The 19079-nt window shown below is 37.0% G+C and overlaps 1 protein-coding gene across 1 annotated transcript in view; it reads left to right on the top strand.

Annotated features, from left to right (window-relative positions):
* Window positions 1-19079, top strand: part of hsd17b12b (hydroxysteroid (17-beta) dehydrogenase 12b) — a 44991-nt gene continuing 25912 nt past the window's right edge. Inside the window, 1 exon segment of the mRNA NM_199613.1 lies at window positions 1-264. Coding sequence (NP_955907.1) covers window positions 111-264 — 154 coding nt within the window. The 5' untranslated portion in view covers window positions 1-110.

Here is a 19079-nt window from a genome sequence, read left to right as displayed (position 1 = left end):
CACCGACGAGCCTACAGCGTGTAGCATCCCGGCTACTTGTTCTGCAGAATCTGTCTAAACACTTGTGATTATTCGTGTGTGACACACAAAAGTACCTTGATTCTGCTGTCATGGAACCGTTTGCAGATGCGCTGTTCTGGGTCGGGGCTGTGACTGTGCTCTGGCTGTCGGTGAGCTCTCTGTGGAGTCTGATCAACGGGATTCGAGTGTGGATTTTGGGCAATGGAAATCTGATGAGGGCGAGCAGTCTCGGCAAATGGGCAGGTTAGTAAACAAGCACTGCACTGACAGAGGTCATGGACACTTTCACTGTTCAGGAAAGCCAGTTTCTGTGTATCAGTATGGTAACATAATCGTTTCCGTCTGTCGTGATGAGGGCCGGAGTTTTCTTTTCTTAAACTTTTGGCACATGACTTTAATTGGTACTCCTTTAATCCGATTGTCTTGTCCACCTTCCGATAATACAACTTCCGGGTCCTCTGCTGCTGTGCTTGCTTTAGCAGGCAGTGGAGAGACAACAGAAAGTCTTTAAATTGTCCTCCACGAGCCTCCTATCTAATTGAGTTGAAGTTAGTTTTGTATTCACGCATTAGGACTTACGTCTCAATAATTTCAGAAATTATTCTTTGCAAATTCCAAGTCGTGAGATCGCTAGCAGCCAACGACCATCAAAGTACAACATTGTTTAGTCAAATAAATAGTGCTAATGTTGTTTTGAAATCATTCTTGCATGTGATTTCTTTCATTCATTCATTCATTCATTCATTCATCCCTTCATTCTTTCATTCATTTTTCCTTCGGCTTAGTCCCTTATTTATCAGGGGTTTCCACATTTGAATGAACCGCCAACTTATCCAGCATATGTTTTAAGCAGCAGTTGCAATTCCAGCCACAAACATGGAAACATCCATACACACTCATTCACATACATGCATTACACCCAATGGGGAAATTGGAGCACCCAGAGGAAACCCACACCAACATGGGGAGAACATGCAAACTCTACACAGAACTGTCAACTGGCATAGCCAGGACTCGAACCAACGAGGTGAGGTGTGAGGTGACAGTGCTGCACACTGAGCCATTATGTCACCTACAGTACATGTGATTACTGACCTAATATTCAGAGTACCCATGATAAACAATATATGGAGCATGTCTCAAGTTGTCTCTGAAGCAATGTGCGAATATAAAACCAACTTTACCTCAATTCTCATCTAATGAGTTTTTAGTTTAATCTGCAAGGACTTTAAAAAGTGATTATATTGCTTTACTTAAAGTAAGTAAACCCGTTGCCTTAATTTTTAAGTAAATGAATTATGTGTATTAGAGCTGCACAATATTGGAAAAATGTAATATTGCAATTTTTTTCTGTTATATGAATACAGGTACACAAAATAGTTTGAATGGCACTATTTGATGTTTTTTTTATTTAGTCTAACAGTATTCAGGTACAAAAATTAAGTAATCGCAAACCCAAAAATCAAGTGTAAATGTTTTGTTTTATACTTGAGAAGAAGCAAGTCAAAATTAAGAGTTTTTCTTAAAACAACTGCCAATAGAGTAATTAAACTAATCTTGCTTTTGCTTTCAAATGTTGATATTTGGACTAGAAGTAAGACAAAAATTCTAAATAAGATTTTTTTTATTTTTATGATTTTTATTTGTTGCATAAGTCATGCGTTCTGTATAAATACACAAATGAAATACAACTCTGTAGCTTCTGGTCAATTATAATTTAAACTCAACTTTGCATATCTTGTGATGTGACTATTATGGGTGCGCACATTGTGATATCGATGCTGAATTGATAATATGTGCATTATTATATATATAAAAAGGTTAAGTCAACTTTACCATTCCAAGTTACAATGCATTTACTCACTTTTTGAAGTAAAGTAACTAACCACATTTTACCTCAGTGTTTGAGGCTTAAGCCTGATTTATACTTCTGCGTCAGGTGACCGGCGTAACCCACGGCGCAGGCAACGCGCGTGGCTGTGCATTTATACTTCTGCGCGCTGTCTCCGTCGGTCTGCATTAACACTTCCGAAACGCTAGTTGACAGTGATGTGTAAATGTTCCTCTGTGTCGAGTTTCTTCTCTGCTTTTTTGATTTTCCTGAACACTTCCGGGATGTACAAGTGGCTCAAACTCGCTCATTTTGAGGCAGGAACCGGCGGACGTGCAACAACTTTAAATATAAGGTAAACACAAAACAAAACTTTCCATCCGGAGCTCCTTCACGGGACTCCACTCTTGTAAACAATCGCTCGCGCCATTCGCGCGGCTCTCGGTCCCGCCCAAACTCGTCAGCGCTACCAAGCCGACCAATCACAGAGCTTACGCTATGCGTCGTTGCGACGTGTAGTTACAATTTTTGAGAGGTGCACGTCAGTGACGGCGATGGCCACAGTGAAGGGCTATGCGTCAGCGCCGTAGCATACGCCGGCGTTTGACGCAGAAGTATAAATCAGGCTTTAATGATGTGTGGTAAAGACAACATTAAGTCAAAAGCGCAGGTATATGCCAGCATACTCTTTAGTTTCAATTGAAACTTTATTTTTATTATTCAATTTATTACAACATTTGTGTCACATATTGTGCTTGGAGGACTTTATAACAATGAATGGAAATGATTTGAGTGCAACCGATGGGATTGGAACATTTTGAAAAAAAAAAAAAATAGTTTGAGTACATTACCATGGTTCTGCTAAGAAATCTCCACAAGTCAGAGTGAACATTAAACCAAACATTAAACTAAGCTCACAAATACCACTCTGTAGCAGGCTAGCAGCTCTTGGAGGGCTCGTAGCACAACCTTTTTACTCTCTCAAAAATGTGCACTTTCTGTCTGTACTGCTCATGTTATTATTATTTTTTAAATACATTTTTATTTATTTTTTCCTTACTTTTAATGGTTAACTAAAATATGAATTGTAGACCATACCAGAGAAGTAGGTTGTACTTTTTATTTTCTAAATTCCGTTTTATTACTGTTAAAATGTAAAAGAAATGGTAGAACAATTGTGGTTATTCCCTGAAATAAGAAACCCTGTTTTCCTGAAAGTATTTATTTTTATGTTACCTTTATTTATTTTACTATTAGTGGGATTTGTTCTGAGTATCTGAGTAAAAGATATGATGATAGCTTCTCTTACATATAATGTAAAATTCTTGCAAAGTGACTTTGCCTTTTTAATTGCACAGTGACGCTGTGTTCATATACTCGAGTATTGAGATAAAAGTCTGTAGATGATGAAAACGCTACAAGCCTTGTGTATTTAAGAGTGCATGTAGTAAATGAAATATTTTATGTGATTAAATATTCACATACCCCGAATCATGATTTTTATTATGTGTTTGGGGTTGGTTTTGATTTTTAAATACTGTCAACTTTTAATTGATGTGACATTCAGCATTGTACAGCTAATTCAGCTAATAATAATGTTTGTGATTGGAATAGGTGATTTGATTGGCATTTTCATGATGTGGCTGTCTTTTGGCCTTGTATCTGGCCAAAATGTTTGTTGCTTTTGATTATAACACTTTTAAAGGTACTTTATTTTCAAAAGTAAAGTCTCTTAAAAAATGAATGGGACTGAAAAACATGAAAGAATCTTGTTGCATTTATGGCCCTGTCTTGCAGCATCAAACACACTTTTATTTGCTACTTGTTTACTTTATTTATTTATTTATTTTATTTATTATACTTTAGTATCTCTGTAGATAGTTTGGTGTAAATATGGAGAATATCATACATACACAAAATCAAGTGTCTCATTGCATGTAGATCTTAGCTGACGTGTACTATGACAGAAGTTGATGGTGACGAGGATGTTAACCAGTGGACTTTCTGCCGTTGGTTATTTAGCTCAGGAAGGGGAGTGATCTTCACACTGCAGTCTATTTGCCTTATTGGTAGACTTATGACCATGGCCTTATCACGTGTGAAGTTTCAAAAGTTCATCATCTTTAGACCAGTCACCCTATAGACATGATTTCCATTGCAGATTTTGACATAAGTTCATATCTAATCCAATGGCTTCTGTTGTTTGTTTATAATTGTTTGACCATGCACACGGCGATCCTTTGTCATAGATAAACTTCATTTGTAAAAAAAGTTTCTTAGTTAGGACTGATGCAAAAATGTGATTAGTTTGTTTTAGACCAGCATAAAAGAGTGCTTCTCCCTGTATGACTTTAAAGACTAGCCCAAATTGGCTAAACATTTTCAGAAATACTTGCTGTATGCTAATTAGCAACAGAAGTTATATTTGTACATATTAACCTTTAGTAAAACAATACCTTGTTAAATATTTACCGTTTAACTATCCATTTCAAACTTACTGATTGTGTGTTTTTACAATTTGAAATATTTAATTTTAAAAGTAGTTTAATATGTTACAGATTTTTTTATTCCTTCACAACAAAGTTCATGTCTTCTTAAATATAATTTACCCTAGAAGTTAACATAAATAGCATGGAATAAAAACTGATGTTTAAATTTGTCCTAAGATTGAGATCACTGCTTGACTGATGCTTTCAATTAAATTAAATTGGTAATTAATTACTAAAAAAGAAAACTACATTTTGAAATTTTCATTTCAACATTTTTTTTATTAAATGAAAAAAGGTTATTTTGGGTTTTAAGCTTTAACATCATTTAAAAAAAATGCTGATTGTGTTTTTGCCATTCTTCCTTCATTAGGCTGTGTAACAGCAGCTAAACGGCATTTATGGTATAGCTGTACTTAAAGGGCCATGAAACCCCCTCGTTTCAGCAGGGTGTTTTCACACCTCTACTTTGGAAAAAGTCAGAAAAGTGGGCGTGTCCAGCTCTGTTTAGGGGGGAGTGTCGGAGGAAGAAAATAGGCTTGGTGTGGGAGTGTCTATTTGGGCGCGCTGAATTTCAGAGTCAAAGCACACTACCACAGCGGACAATGTGACTGTGTTTACATGGACATCTGTAGTCGAATTATTTGCCAAATTATTAAATGGTTTTAAGGCTTTAACTGCAGTTTGGCTCTTTCATTCAGGGAATTCATTCATGTCCCTCCCGACAAACGTGATATTTGATTCGAGGAGCTGCTCTAACCATGTATATTTCATGCAATGTTTGATACCACACGGCGAATGAGAGAAAAAAAACTCAGCATTTCCCGGAAACTTAGATGCACACGGCAGGTAGCGTCAGAAAGCCGCGTGTGTTATTCCGGTCACAAAATCCAACACGAGGTTATAGTTTGGTTGTAACTGTTAGTGCTAACTTGTTTACACTCGGTGCAATAGTTTGTTTGATACGAATAAAATACGAACTGAATAAACAAAGAGCACTGGTCGCTTACTTACCAAATCTGTAGAGACAGGACAATCACCAACAACTAGAGCCGTGTCTTTATTTAGAGGAGACTACAAGCGAATCCGGATTTCAGCGTTTGCAGATGAGAACAGCTCTCAGGTAAACAATATTCCTCCTTAGACACGTAAGTTATTTTTGTCGCGCGCCGCGTACACTGTTAATCCACACGTGAGTCTGAGCTCTCACAGAGAGAAAATGAAAACAAAACTGCAGCAAACTATAAAAGCAACACTTCATGCTTGTTTTGCCAATACAATGTGGCGTCTCTGCCGTCTACACTCTGACAGTAATGAATATTAATGAAGTTGCACAATAGAGCGCGCTGATTGGTTTGAACCAAGCCTTACTCATGCATTAATGCAACACACTGTACGACATAATAAGACTCACTCTGGCACAGACGCCCAGTCTGCACGCTGAAATACACGCTATTTTGTCATGGCTGTGACGCAGCTTCAAAAATTCGTTTCAAACCGGAAGTACGAATTTGCTTGAAATAACGCAAAAACAATCAATTTACACTTTTTAGTGAAATATAGGTGTCCTAATAGTGTTTTTAGCAGTGTGGGACACATATACGACTGTCAACAGCTCAAAAAATGTTTTTTGGTGTTTCGTGACCCTTTAAAGGTTTTAGGTATTTTTAAAGGCTGATTCATACTTCCACGTCAAATGTGTGCGACAAGTCTGGCGTACCTTGATGCACAACTATTAAAAAAAAAACAAAAAAAAAAACTGATAAACGGCACAGCGATCACAGCTGATCCATGATGGGCACAGTGGAGAAACTCATGACTGTATCCAGAAGTATTGCTGTAACAGCTGAGAGAGAAATAGAAGTGAATTTTACTTGCATTCTCTCAATTGCAGTGAAAAAGGGGCTTCTGCTGTAAGTGTCAGTGAAAGACTGTCCAGAAAACACACACGCAGTGAAATTGTGCAAAGTTTCTGTGTTTTTAGGTAGGTGAAGCATTGCAAATACTAGTGCTCTCCCCCCTCGCCATAGTAAGCTACGCCGACATGGTGCATATGAGATAAATGAAGTCAGTGCATAATAATTGGTTAGGATTATTACTGAACCGATACTAAATTATCAGCACTGTGTTGCACCGAAGAAACAATTCTTTTTGACAACTCTAGTGCATCCCTATAAGAATATCAACAGCAACTCTCAAGCACAATACGCAGCTGATTTAGTTATTGCCTAACGCACAGTTCTTCGTTTTTAGCATTTTTACAGATTGTCTCGCATTTCAGAACAGAAAACTGCGTTCGGAGTGATTGGTCTCTAAGTTAGTATTTTACGCAATTCCAGTGTAAACTCAAAACACCTGCAAAGAAACTTGACAGAGAGGAACATAGAAACAGAAACTCCACTGTGTGGTAGCATTTTAAAAGTGTATTGTCAGAGCAAAACAAACAGAATGCAAAAGTATAAAAGCACAACTACATGCAAGGCATGTGGCATACTTGTAGATCTTGCTCCACAATGTGAATTTTGTGTGGCAGCTGTGCTTAAATGGCTGGATGACAGGGAGATGAGATCCTAGATTTGATGTGTAAAGTGTCACAGGAACCTTTCTGCTGCAAATTTGCATGTTTGGTTCACCTAAATTGGATTTTTGATTGGTTGAAAGTGAAAATTTTCCGAAAATGGTGACTTAACACTTCAACACACCCTGAAATGTTTAAGAATTAGTGCTGTAGGCAAAGATGACGTGGGCATTTCACATTTAGGTCTTTTTCAATGCTCCTCAATAGTGTCTGGGTGCAGATTTGCACTTGGAATCTCAGGCTTGCACTCTGTCACATGTACTTCTTCTGCATGTGACATCATTGAGTAGATTTACATGGATTCCAATAGTCTAATTTTAATACGATTAAGACGGTGCTCTGATTAGGGCCTTCTATGTAAACATCGATTTTTGATTAATTTAATCTGATTAAGGGCATAATCAAACTAAACACAAATGGAATTAACGTGGAGTATGCTGATTTTAGTGGCATTATTGAAGTGCAGTACAGACATGTAAACACCTTGTAGACATGTAGACACTTTTCTCTGCACCTACCGAGTCAGTGAAGGACCACAGACACCTGCATCGTGTAATGGGGAGTTTTTTTTTTTTCAAAATTTTTTTTTTTTTTTTTTTAAATTCCATTAAAGCAACACTCTTCCAGCAGTTCATACTGTCATCCAATATCTTGTTTGTCACAGGGGGCATGCATGAAATGTTTCAGAATGAAAGTCAAAGTGCCAAACTGCAGTTAGTCGACAAATTAAAAATGAAACGCCCAAAATACATGAAACTGGAGGAATCGTGGATGGCAAAGTGATTCAATGATGTTAATCGTATTATGTTCTATAACATGTAAAACAGGATCATGAAAGAAACATTTAAAAATCAACTCACGTAAACACCTTAAACATATTATTGTCTTATTCAAATTAAGGCGAATAATTTGATTACTGGGGTCAATGTAAACGTAGTCACTGTGAGAGGTGGGCAGGCACTTTTTATTTTTACATTTAACATAACCTGTACTTCTTTTTTTTATATTAAAAAAAAAAGAAACATCGGACACACATTTTCCTCCCTAAGGAGGATACACAACTTTTTATAATATAGTTACTTCAATTACTATAAAATATTTATTAAACATTACATATAATAGTCATAGTTAAATTTGAATAGTTATTTCAAATTTTCACTTTGTAATTTATGTTGAGTCAATGCAGAGCCATTCACATCAGCATTGTTTAAGAATTAGTGCTGTAGGCAAAGATGACGTGGGCATTTCACATTTAGGTCTTTTTCAATGCTCCTCAATAGTGTCTGGGTGCAGATTTGCACTTGGAATCTCAGGCTTGCACTCTGTCACATGTACTTCTTCTGCATGTGACATCATTGAGTAGATTTACATGGATTCCAATAGTCTAATTTTAATACGATTAAGACGGTGCTCTGATTAGGGCCTTCTATGTAAACATCGATTTTTGATTAATTTAATCTGATTAAGGGCATAATCAAACTAAACACAAATGGAATTAACGTGGAGTATGCTGATTTTAGTGGCATTATTGAAGTGCAGTACAGACATGTAAACACCTTGTAGACATGTAGACACTTTTCTCTGCACCTACCGAGTCAGTGAAGGACCACAGACACCTGCATCGTGTAATGGGGAGTTTTTTTTTTTTCAAAATTTTTTTTTTTTTTTTTTTAAATTCCATTAAAGCAACACTCTTCCAGCAGTTCATACTGTCATCCAATATCTTGTTTGTCACAGGGGGCATGCATGAAATGTTTCAGAATGAAAGTCAAAGTGCCAAACTGCAGTTAGTCGACAAATTAAAAATGAAACGCCCAAAATACATGAAACTGGAGGAATCGTGGATGGCAAAGTGATTCAATGATGTTAATCGTATTATGTTCTATAACATGTAAAACAGGATCATGAAAGAAACATTTAAAAATCAACTCACGTAAACACCTTAAACATATTATTGTCTTATTCAAATTAAGGCGAATAATTTGATTACTGGGGTCAATGTAAACGTAGTCACTGTGAGAGGTGGGCAGGCACTTTTTATTTTTACATTTAACATAACCTGTACTTCTTTTTTTTATATTAAAAAAAAAAGAAACATCGGACACACATTTTCCTCCCTAAGGAGGATACACAACTTTTTATAATATAGTTACTTCAATTACTATAAAATATTTATTAAACATTACATATAATAGTCATAGTTAAATTTGAATAGTTATTTCAAATTTTCACTTTGTAATTTATGTTGAGTCAATGCAGAGCCATTCACATCAGCATTGTTTAATAAGATTATTTTCCACAGTTTTATAATAAGCACTCTTGCAATAAAACAAAAAGTGGTGTTTTTTTTTTTTAACCTTACAGATCCTGTCTTAATACCAGGATTTTTCCCCTGATAATCTTCTAAAGTCTTTGCCATTATTCTAGGCATGTCTGTTTGTGTTGGCTTTTGTGAATGAAGATGTTTGTTGGCTGAAGAGAGTGCTTGGATGTAATTGGTTGACTGAATGAGAACTGCAATTGGACATTGAGTTCTTGTGTGTGTATACATCTCATGAAGAGCACCCTCAGTAACACGTGCCTCGTCTCCTCCTTTTGCATATGATCTCCCTTCATTAAGTCGTCTTTTCTAAAGTCATTTCCTCCCTTGACTACATGAAACAATTTGCACAATTGTTTCTGTCTTTTTTATTCTCCCTCTCTGGTGCTTCTACACTGCTCTGTATACTATTATAAATATACATATATTTATTTATACCTAATTTAAAAACCACATTCGAAGGCTGGGATATTCCTTAAATACTAAATATCACCTGAGTAAATGTAGCTTTTATACAGCTCATTCACATCCGCACTGATTCATCTATATTCCGAGGAATTCGCACAGTACAGTTGAGTGTCATATACTGAGAATTTGAGTCAGAAATACTGGATCTTGCATATTACATGTACACGCTCATACGCATTTCATCACTCCGACATGACATAAATACATATGCCATATTTCACCACCTTAACGTGCCTTTGCTCTTCTCTAATTGCACATTGTCCTGAATGCTTCATTAATAGATATTTATGAATTGCTGCGTAGCTCTACTGTACTGCACACTCCATCGCAGAAGACATTCACACAGTTCTCCCTCTTTCTGAAAATATCTTGCCTCAGGGAAAAATAAATGCATCTCGCTCTATTTTTAGAACAGCCGGTTTTAAAACCGTCCTTTTGAACAGCGCTGTGCTGATGTGAAGCAAATAAAGCCGTCGAGAGAGAGGCACGTGGCACCCCATGCTATTTAAAGAAGCATGTTACTGGGAGTGGGGGCCCAGGAGACACTTTGAATCCTCTACTGCGGCATCCAATGAGGAGGGAGGATCCCGGTCTGCGGACGGTGAGGGGTGTGCTATTACATAACACTGCAAACATGGGAACATCCAAGGGCAGTGAGGGATGGCACTTTTGTTTTTCTCAAAGTTTTCCAGGTTTCAGAGCGAGAAACTTGGTTTAGAATGGCAATGTCTGCTTGTTGTTTACATATTGTGAAAATTTGTAGCTATGCTGATGTAATTGGATGCGTGTATAGCCTGTCGCAATATGTGGCGAAAATCCTACATGTTGGTAATAGTAACTTTAATCTAAATGTGCCAAAAATAAGACACCATATGTTGGATTTAAAAAAAAAAAAAATTCTACATTATAGATGGCAAATGGAGCAATACAAGAATACATGATTTAAATAATCATGTAGCTATGGTCATAATTAGATCAGTTAATCAAAACATGCAAAGAATTTTGCAGAAAATGTTGGAAATTTTGAAAAAACCTATATTGCTGACAATTGGCGCAATTCAACTTTCAGGTACATATATAATCGTGTAGCTATGCTGATATAATTTTGACAAAATAACTATATTGTTGATGACAATCTGTGAAGTTCAGAATATTAGTGTAGCTTTGCTGATATAATTGATTATTAAATTTCTTTCATTCATTTTCTTGTCGGCTTAGTCCCTTTATTAATCCGGGGTCGCCACAGCGGAATGAACCGTCAACTTATCCAGCTAGTTTTTACGCAGCGGATGCCCTTCCAGCCACAACCCAGCTCTGGGAAACATCCACACACACATTCACACACACACTCATACACTACGGACAATTTAGCCTACCCATGTCTTTGGACTGTGGGGGAAACCGGAGCACCCGGAGGAAACCCACGCGAACGCAGGGAGAACATGCAAACTCCACACAGAAACGCAGACTGAGGCAAAAGCACTACCTACTGCACCACTGCTTCGCCCCTGATTATTAAATTTAAACATGGAAAGGATTTTACAGTAAATGTTGGAAATTTCTGAATATAAACCTACATTGATGACAGTTAGCACAATGCAATAATCTGGTATATAGAACTGTGTTGCTATGCTGATATAATTGAAACATTTATTTCAAATAATGCAGCAGCATATTTTGGACCAAAAAAAACCCTACATTATTGATGACAATTACTGGAATTAAAAAATTAGGGTAGCTATGCTACAACTGCTCGTTAATGCAAATTTCTAATCACCCAGTCACATAGCAGCAACTCGGTGCATTTAGGCATGTAGACATGGTCAAAACAATATGGTGCAGTTCAAACTGAGCATCAGAATAGGAAAGAAAGAGGACGTGGCATGGTTGTTGGTGCCAGATTGGTGGTCTGAGTATTTCAGAAGTGCTGATCTACTGGGATTTTCATGCACAACCATCTCTAGAGTTTACAGAGAATAGTCAGAGCAAAAGAAAATATCTATTGAGTGGCAGTTATGTGGGCGCAAATGCCTTGTTGATGCCAGAGGTCAGAGGAGCATGGCCAGACTGGTTCCAGCTTATAGAAAGGCAACAGTAACTCAAATAAATTACAATCGAGGTATGCAGAAGAGCATCTCTGAACGCACAACACGTCCAACCTTAAGGCAGATGAGCTACAGCAACAGAAGACCACATTTTTGCCTGGTCTGATAAGTCTCGATTTCTGCTTCCACATTCGGATAGTAGGGTCAGAATTTGGCGTCAACAACATGAAAGCATGGATCCATCCTGCCTTGTATTAACGGTTCAGGCTGGTGGTGGTGATGGTGTAATGGTGTGGGGGATAATTTCAAGGCACACTTTGGACCCATTAGTACCAATTGAGCATCGTGTTCACAATACAGCCTATCCGAGTATTGTTGCTGACCATGTCCATCCCTTTATGACCACAGTGTACCCATCTTCTGATGGCTACTTCCAGCAGGGTACGCTAGGCTTGGGCGGGAATACAGTAATGTGGTATAACGCAGGACCTAAAAATAGCAACGGTGTCAATTTCATTACCATTATACCGTCTTAAAAAACAATGCACTTATATAGGAAACTAGTATTAAATAAAAAATATTTTTTATTTAATGCCTACAAATGCGTATGTGTGATTGTCATCATAGGACAATGTGGGGGAAAGAGAGAGATGAGGTGGCGAGTCGCGCACCAAGTGACCTGCAGTTTGGCAATATTTCCAATATTTATTATTTTCGACCGAATGAGAAGGGAGACATGGTAAATACGAACTAGAGGTCTGCATTCCCTCTGCTGTACTGCAGGAGCCGCGGGACTTGAACAGATTTCTTGCGGTGAGGGAATAAATTTCCGAATAAAGCGCGGGAGCGGGCGGTAACTCTAGTGTAATCTGAAATGCCAAGCTAACAGTTTGGTGATGCTGTCTGAGCCTTCTGTCATACATTTTTAAATTATGCACAGCAATACCAGATACCGAGGTAAAATAGGGAAGAGGTTTGAAGGTATCAAAATTTGGATACCTCCCAAGCCTAGGATACACAGCATGTCATAATGCGTGAATCATCTCGGACTCGTTTCTTGAACATGACAATGAGTTCACTGTATTCAAATGGCCTCCACTGTCACCAGATCTCAATCCAATAGAGCACCTTTGGGATGTGGTGGAACGGGAGATTGGCATCATGGATGTGCAGCCAACTAATCCGCAGCAACTGCGTCATGTTATCATGTCAGTATAAACCAAAATTGTTAAATCTATGCCACGAAGGATTAAGGCAGTTTTGAAGGCAAAAGGGGGTTCAACCCGATACTAATAAGGTGTACATATTAAAGTGAGTGTAACAGATAATTCAATCTAAACATGCAAATAATTTCGCTGCAAATGCTGGAAATTTTAGGGCATACAAAAATAACACATGGCTTTTTGCACCTAGGTGAAAACCTTACTCAGTGTTTGTGCCGCTCAACTCCCTTTACTGTAAAACACATTTTGCTGGACTGTCTTACTTTTAATAATTCCAGAAGACTTTATGAAATGAACTCTCTTAAAGATATTATTAGCAAAGTGAAACCAGAAACGATTTCAAAATTCTTATCATGTATTAACACCTAAAAAATCTTATTTAATTTATGTATTCATTTGTTTGTTGATTTTTAATTGTATATTTATTATTGAAAATTTTTCTGCCATGAAAATGACATAGCATTAAACAAAAAAATACATTACATTGCTGGAAATTTTAAAATAAAAACCTACATTGACTACAGTTAGCACTTTGCAACATTCAGGAATACAAAGTAATGTTGCTATACTGATATTATTAGATCATTTAATCTAAACATGCAACAAAGGCAGCACTTTTTTAACCAAAAAGCCTGTTATTGACGACAATTAGCACTGTGCAATATTTAGATATACGCAATTATGCACTACTGATAAAATTGGGGTTTTTCATTGAATAAAGATGGCTCTATAATTATGAAATAAACAACAAAATACATTATTGCGATAATTCTCAACACAGTGGTCAAGTATATAGAACTGTGCACTCCATTGTTACAGTCATCCTCCACTAAACCGTCTTCCATTGTGTGACATGCGGCTGCAGTAAATGGCGCATCAGATGCAATGGGTTCAGTGTGGATGCGTGGCTGCAATGTATGGCCTGGTCCACAAGCCCGGGAGGAGGAGTGCAGTGCATGTGATGCCGGGGGAAAGCTGAGGCTCGTTTGTATTCAAGTGCTGCAGCTGTTCCAGACGAGGCTGCAGTGCCTGCCTGGTATTTTTAATCTCCTGTTCTTTTTTTAGCCTTCAGAATATTTAGCAGCAACAGCAGCAGCATCAGTGTGTGCTGTGAGGGGGCGTCTTCACTCTTATAAGATCATTTCTCAGTTGACCAGACTCCAGCATTTAATCTTTTGATATGTAGCTCGAGAAGGTCGACGAAAAACACCTTTTTTTCCCCTCATGCTTGCGATAGCCTGCCATGTTTCTGATGTGAAATTAACAAGGGGTGTTTCTCCTGTTGCTTCCTCACTTGTTCACAGAATCGAAATGCGTTTGTGGGTTATCAGACCTTGCGGATTTGGTTCAGTTTATTTTTTATTTTATTATCGTTATTCTTTTGATATGCCAGATGGAAAGTGCTCATGCCTGAGTAATGTAAAGAAAGTGTGGCGAAATGATTTACTGGAAGGTTAAATGTCATTTGTTTCATTGTAGACTTCAAAATAATTTTGATTACACTGACCCAGTTGGAGGCTTGGTGTTGGTCGGATTACAATTTTTTAGTAAACTTGTCCAAAGTATCAATTTATGATGTAAATGAGGTGGACATGTTAAATTCACAGTAAAAATGATTTAGTCTGCCTACTAAATAAAATAAAATGTATATATTTGGTTAAACGAAAGATGTGTTCAGTTAATTGAATGTTGATTTAACTGAGGTCAATTGAGGTATTGTTAAATGCCATAGCCATGTCACCCTGCAGTCCAAGACTGTTACTCACTGAAGCTAAGCAGGGCTGAAGTTGGTCAGTACCTAGATAGGAGACCACGTGGGAAAACTAGGTTGCTACTGGAAGCAGTGTTGGTGAGGCCAGCAGGGGGCACTGAACCTGCACTCTGTGTGTTTCCTAATGCCCCAGTAAAGTGAAGGAGACACTATACTGTCAGTGGGCACCATCTTTCGAATTAGATGTTAAACCGAGGTCCTGACTCTCTGTGGTCATTAAAAATCCCATGGGACTTCTCTTAAAGAGTAGGGGTGTAACCTGTCCTGGCCCAATTCCCTTCAATGGCCCTTACCATCATTGTTTCTGTGCATCAGGCTTTAAGAGAGGTGTCTGAATTAGTATCGGAAATGGAAAAAGGATATCAGAACGTCTCTACTGAAAACCAAAGTAACATTTCTGAAAATGAATATTTCACAATATTACTTAAAAAAAAAGACAGTTCTTGATTAAATTATTGCATTAAAACGGAATACACCACATATCCAGTCTACATTAATATTTTTTTCAGGAGTAGTAGCATAATTCAAGATTAAACATTAAGTAACTGCCACCCAATTAATTTTTTTTTAGTAGGGAAACATTCAGTGATAAACATAAAAGCATAATATAGACAAGTTTATCTACTGTTTCTCTCTATCTCAATTGTTTTGCCAGTGCAATAGAACTATAATCATTATTAGTTTACATTTTGTGATAATTTCATATTGTTTTTGTCCATAGTGTGGTATAATGTGTTGAATTTAAGTGATTGCACGAGTTATCCTTTTCAACTTCAGAAAGGAAGACCTTGTCTTGTACATTCTATATCTTATCTGAAGCTGTTTGTGTTCACGTTTATGGAACTGCTTCATGTTTCTTCATGACTGTGTCTTGATATACGTGAAGGACAAGGTTATGAAATACTGAACATGTCAAAGCCTTGAAATGCAAGACAATCAAATAACTAAAGTAGATTTGTTGCTTCTACACAATCCACCATTATATACAGTACAATGTTATTTTTTTAATGACTCAAAATCTTTTTTCTACGTGCAGGAAATTGTTTTATTTTTTAAAGGGAATGAATTACAGACATTGTATTCATTCATTCATTTTTTTTCGGCTTAGTCCTTTTATTAATCAGGGGTTGCCACAGTGGAATAAATCGTCGACTTATCCAGCATATGTTTTACGCAGTGGATGCCCTTCCAGCTGCAATCCAACACTGGGAAACATCCATACACGCTTGCATACACTACGCCCAATTTAGCTTATTAAATTTACCTATAGTGCATGTTTTCGGATTGTGGGGAAAACGAAGCACCCGAAGGCCCACGCCAACATGGGGAGAACATGCAAACTCCACACAGAAATGGCAACTGACCCAGCCGGGGCTCCAACCAGCGGCCTTCTTGCTGTGAGGCGATTGCGCTGCCCACTGCTCCACCTTGACGCCCCAGAAAACATTTTCTAATACAAGTCACTAAGTAAAAGCTAGTATTCAAATGAAATCAGAATGGGATCTGTGCTCAAATAATGAACTTTTCGAAATCTAGCCCTTATTAGAAAAAAAAAATTATATTCTTTTAACTCAATACATGATTTTTAAAAAAATTTTTTATAAGACTCTTCAGGATTTTGCAATTCCTCAATTGCTCACAAATATTTTAAATTGTCATCAATTTTCTGCATATTATCTATCCTTTTTATTTCCCAAAATGCCACAGGGTGTTTTAGGGGTAAACCCTAGTTTCTCTTTGTTTCTGTCAGTGTTTCCTTTATATAATTTTACAGAGATTATTAGTTCTTGATTTCAAAAAACATATAATAAAATAAGATGTATACCTTTGTGTATAGTTCCGGTTTCCCCCCACAGCCCAAAGACATGCAGTATATATGAATTAGGTAAGCAAAATTGTTTGTAGTGTATGACTGCATGTGTGAATGTGAGAGTGTATGGGTGTTTCGCCATGGGTGTTTCTCGCCACAGAATTTGTTATTTTAGTCACAAAATTTAGATTTGTTTTTTCTTTCGTGAAATCCTGATGGGACTGATTTCAGGGTGTATGCAGGGTCGTAAAGTGCCTTAAATTTAAAAAACTAAATTTTAGGCTTTAAGGTCTTAAGTTTTGTCTTGTAGGCCTTAAAAAATTGTAAACAGGTCTTTTTTTTTCTTTGTCCATAAAAAGCTAAATCTGGCCAACATGCCAAATCATGCTAATGCTAAATCACCAACAATCCATCTCAATAGAACGTTTAACAAAACTCTATTTATAACTCTATTTATCAATATGGTTTTATTACCGTCCTTTAATAATGTTTGTTTAAATGTGTATTTATAGTCAATGTATGGTGAGGACACTGACCTAGACAGACTCTTGTGTACATTTAGTGTGTTATAGTTTTTAGTTTAAACATTTGTATGTCAAATGTGTATGCATACTAGGGTTTGCTTGTTTTGAAACTTGTGGCTAACAAATAAAAAAAGAGACCTTTATAAGTCTAAAATGTAAATAATAATGCTCTTAAAAGTCATAAATTTGACTTTGTGAATCCTGCAAAAACTATAGATTTGTACAAGATACTGTATTGAACATGGTAAGCTCACTCGTGGACAGAAGGACAAGTTGCTCAAAATGCCAATATTGCAATAGCAACCTAACTGTCAAACTTATTTTTGCAATGCCATATTTGTAATGTTATCAGATAACATTAACAGAGACTTTAAACTTGTTTTAAAATATGAATCTGTTCAAAAAATGAATCCTCATTTTTATCAAAAGTAAATCTTAAATCATTTTTCTGTTTAAATATTATTTTATGTATTATTTATCATTAGTCTTTATATTGTTTATTTATTGTAGTGTTTTATTGTTTAACCTTTAAAAAAAAAAGTTTAATACTTTTTATTAAAGAATAATGTTACACTTTACTTTAGCTCACCATTCATGCTATAAACTACTGGCTTATTACCTGCTTATTATTAAGACAGTTCATCAGTAGTTGTAAAGTATGATCTAATTCTATATACCTAATCCCACCCAAAACCTAAATCCAACTAATACCTTACTAACTATTAATAAATGGTTAATTAGTAGTTTATTATGCTAGTAGTGTTGGCTAATGGTTTTATAATTTCATGAATTGTGACCTAAACTAAATTGTTACCCAATATTATTTATAATTTGGAAAATTTGATAGCTAATATGGCAGTTAATACCCCCCCCTCTCGTTTTTATGGAAAATTGCAAGTCTAATTTCAAATCTGCTTATTTTTTAAATATTTACCTCAAGCGTATTGTGAACAGGCACTGGCTAGTTAAGCAGTAAAGCACAGATGTGATGTTACACAACAGCTCAGCCCATTGAGGTCTCTCACGTTTTTTTCTGAATAAGGCTCCAGTTCATTCACATTTCCAGCATGTGTTTGTGGACATCGCTCAGGGTGTATTATGAGATGAAGACATCGCATTCATAGTGAAATTCCCCTCTCTCTGTCCTCACCTATAGCAGTACATGCTTGGAGCACTTCATCCCAACCAATGTTGTTTTTTTTTCTTCATCTGCCCATGTGGAGTAATGTATTGTAAATGTGCTTAAAAATAACTGGGAAAATGGTTCCCTTGCCTCTAACTGTGTGCCGTCCCCCTCCCGACTGTACTCTCCTTTAGCCGCTTGCCTTTCACTCTTCCCTTTCTATTTTTAACTGCCCTCAGGATCAGTCCTCATTCGCTCCTCCCTTGTGCTGTCTTATTGTTCGTCATCCACCCCTCCTTCTCCACACTCTCTTATGTTACTCCAGCCGGTGTATGAGGGCTGCCCGTGTAAATCTTTAATCAGGCCTGGCATCTATGACACTGAAGATGCCAGGCTAAAGGGTGGGGATGTGCATCCCGTGTCCTTGATGCCCAGTGAAGGGACTGTGAATTTCAGCTCTTTCTATGAATGCGAAGCATTTTCTTCTTTTTCTTACCTGACAGCTATCATAGGTGTATTTCCAGCAGTGGATTTCAGGGTGATTATGGTGCCTGTTGTTTAAGTGAAGCCTGGAAAGCTACACTTTTACAAATTAAGGGTCATTTTATGCTTCCATTTATGTTAAATTTAGTCTATAAAAGCGTCTTTGTTCTGTGAGGAGGTTCTTTAGATTAAGAAATATCCTCCCGGTGGAATATGAAATAATGGTTATTTTATAATGCTTCACAATAATGGTAAAATAAACAAAAAAAAATCTCAATTCATTTATTCATTCATTCATTCGGCTTATCCCCCTTAAGGCTAATTTATATTTCTGTGTGGAGTGATCGGTGTGACCCATGGCGACTGCCTTGCATGTAGATGTGCATTAATACTTCT

The sequence above is a fragment of the Danio rerio genome, chromosome 7 (assembly GCF_049306965.1).
Source record: "Danio rerio strain Tuebingen ecotype United States chromosome 7, GRCz12tu, whole genome shotgun sequence".
Lineage (NCBI taxonomy): Eukaryota > Metazoa > Chordata > Actinopteri > Cypriniformes > Danionidae > Danio > Danio rerio.
This window is presented reverse-complemented; position numbering and strand designations above follow the sequence as displayed.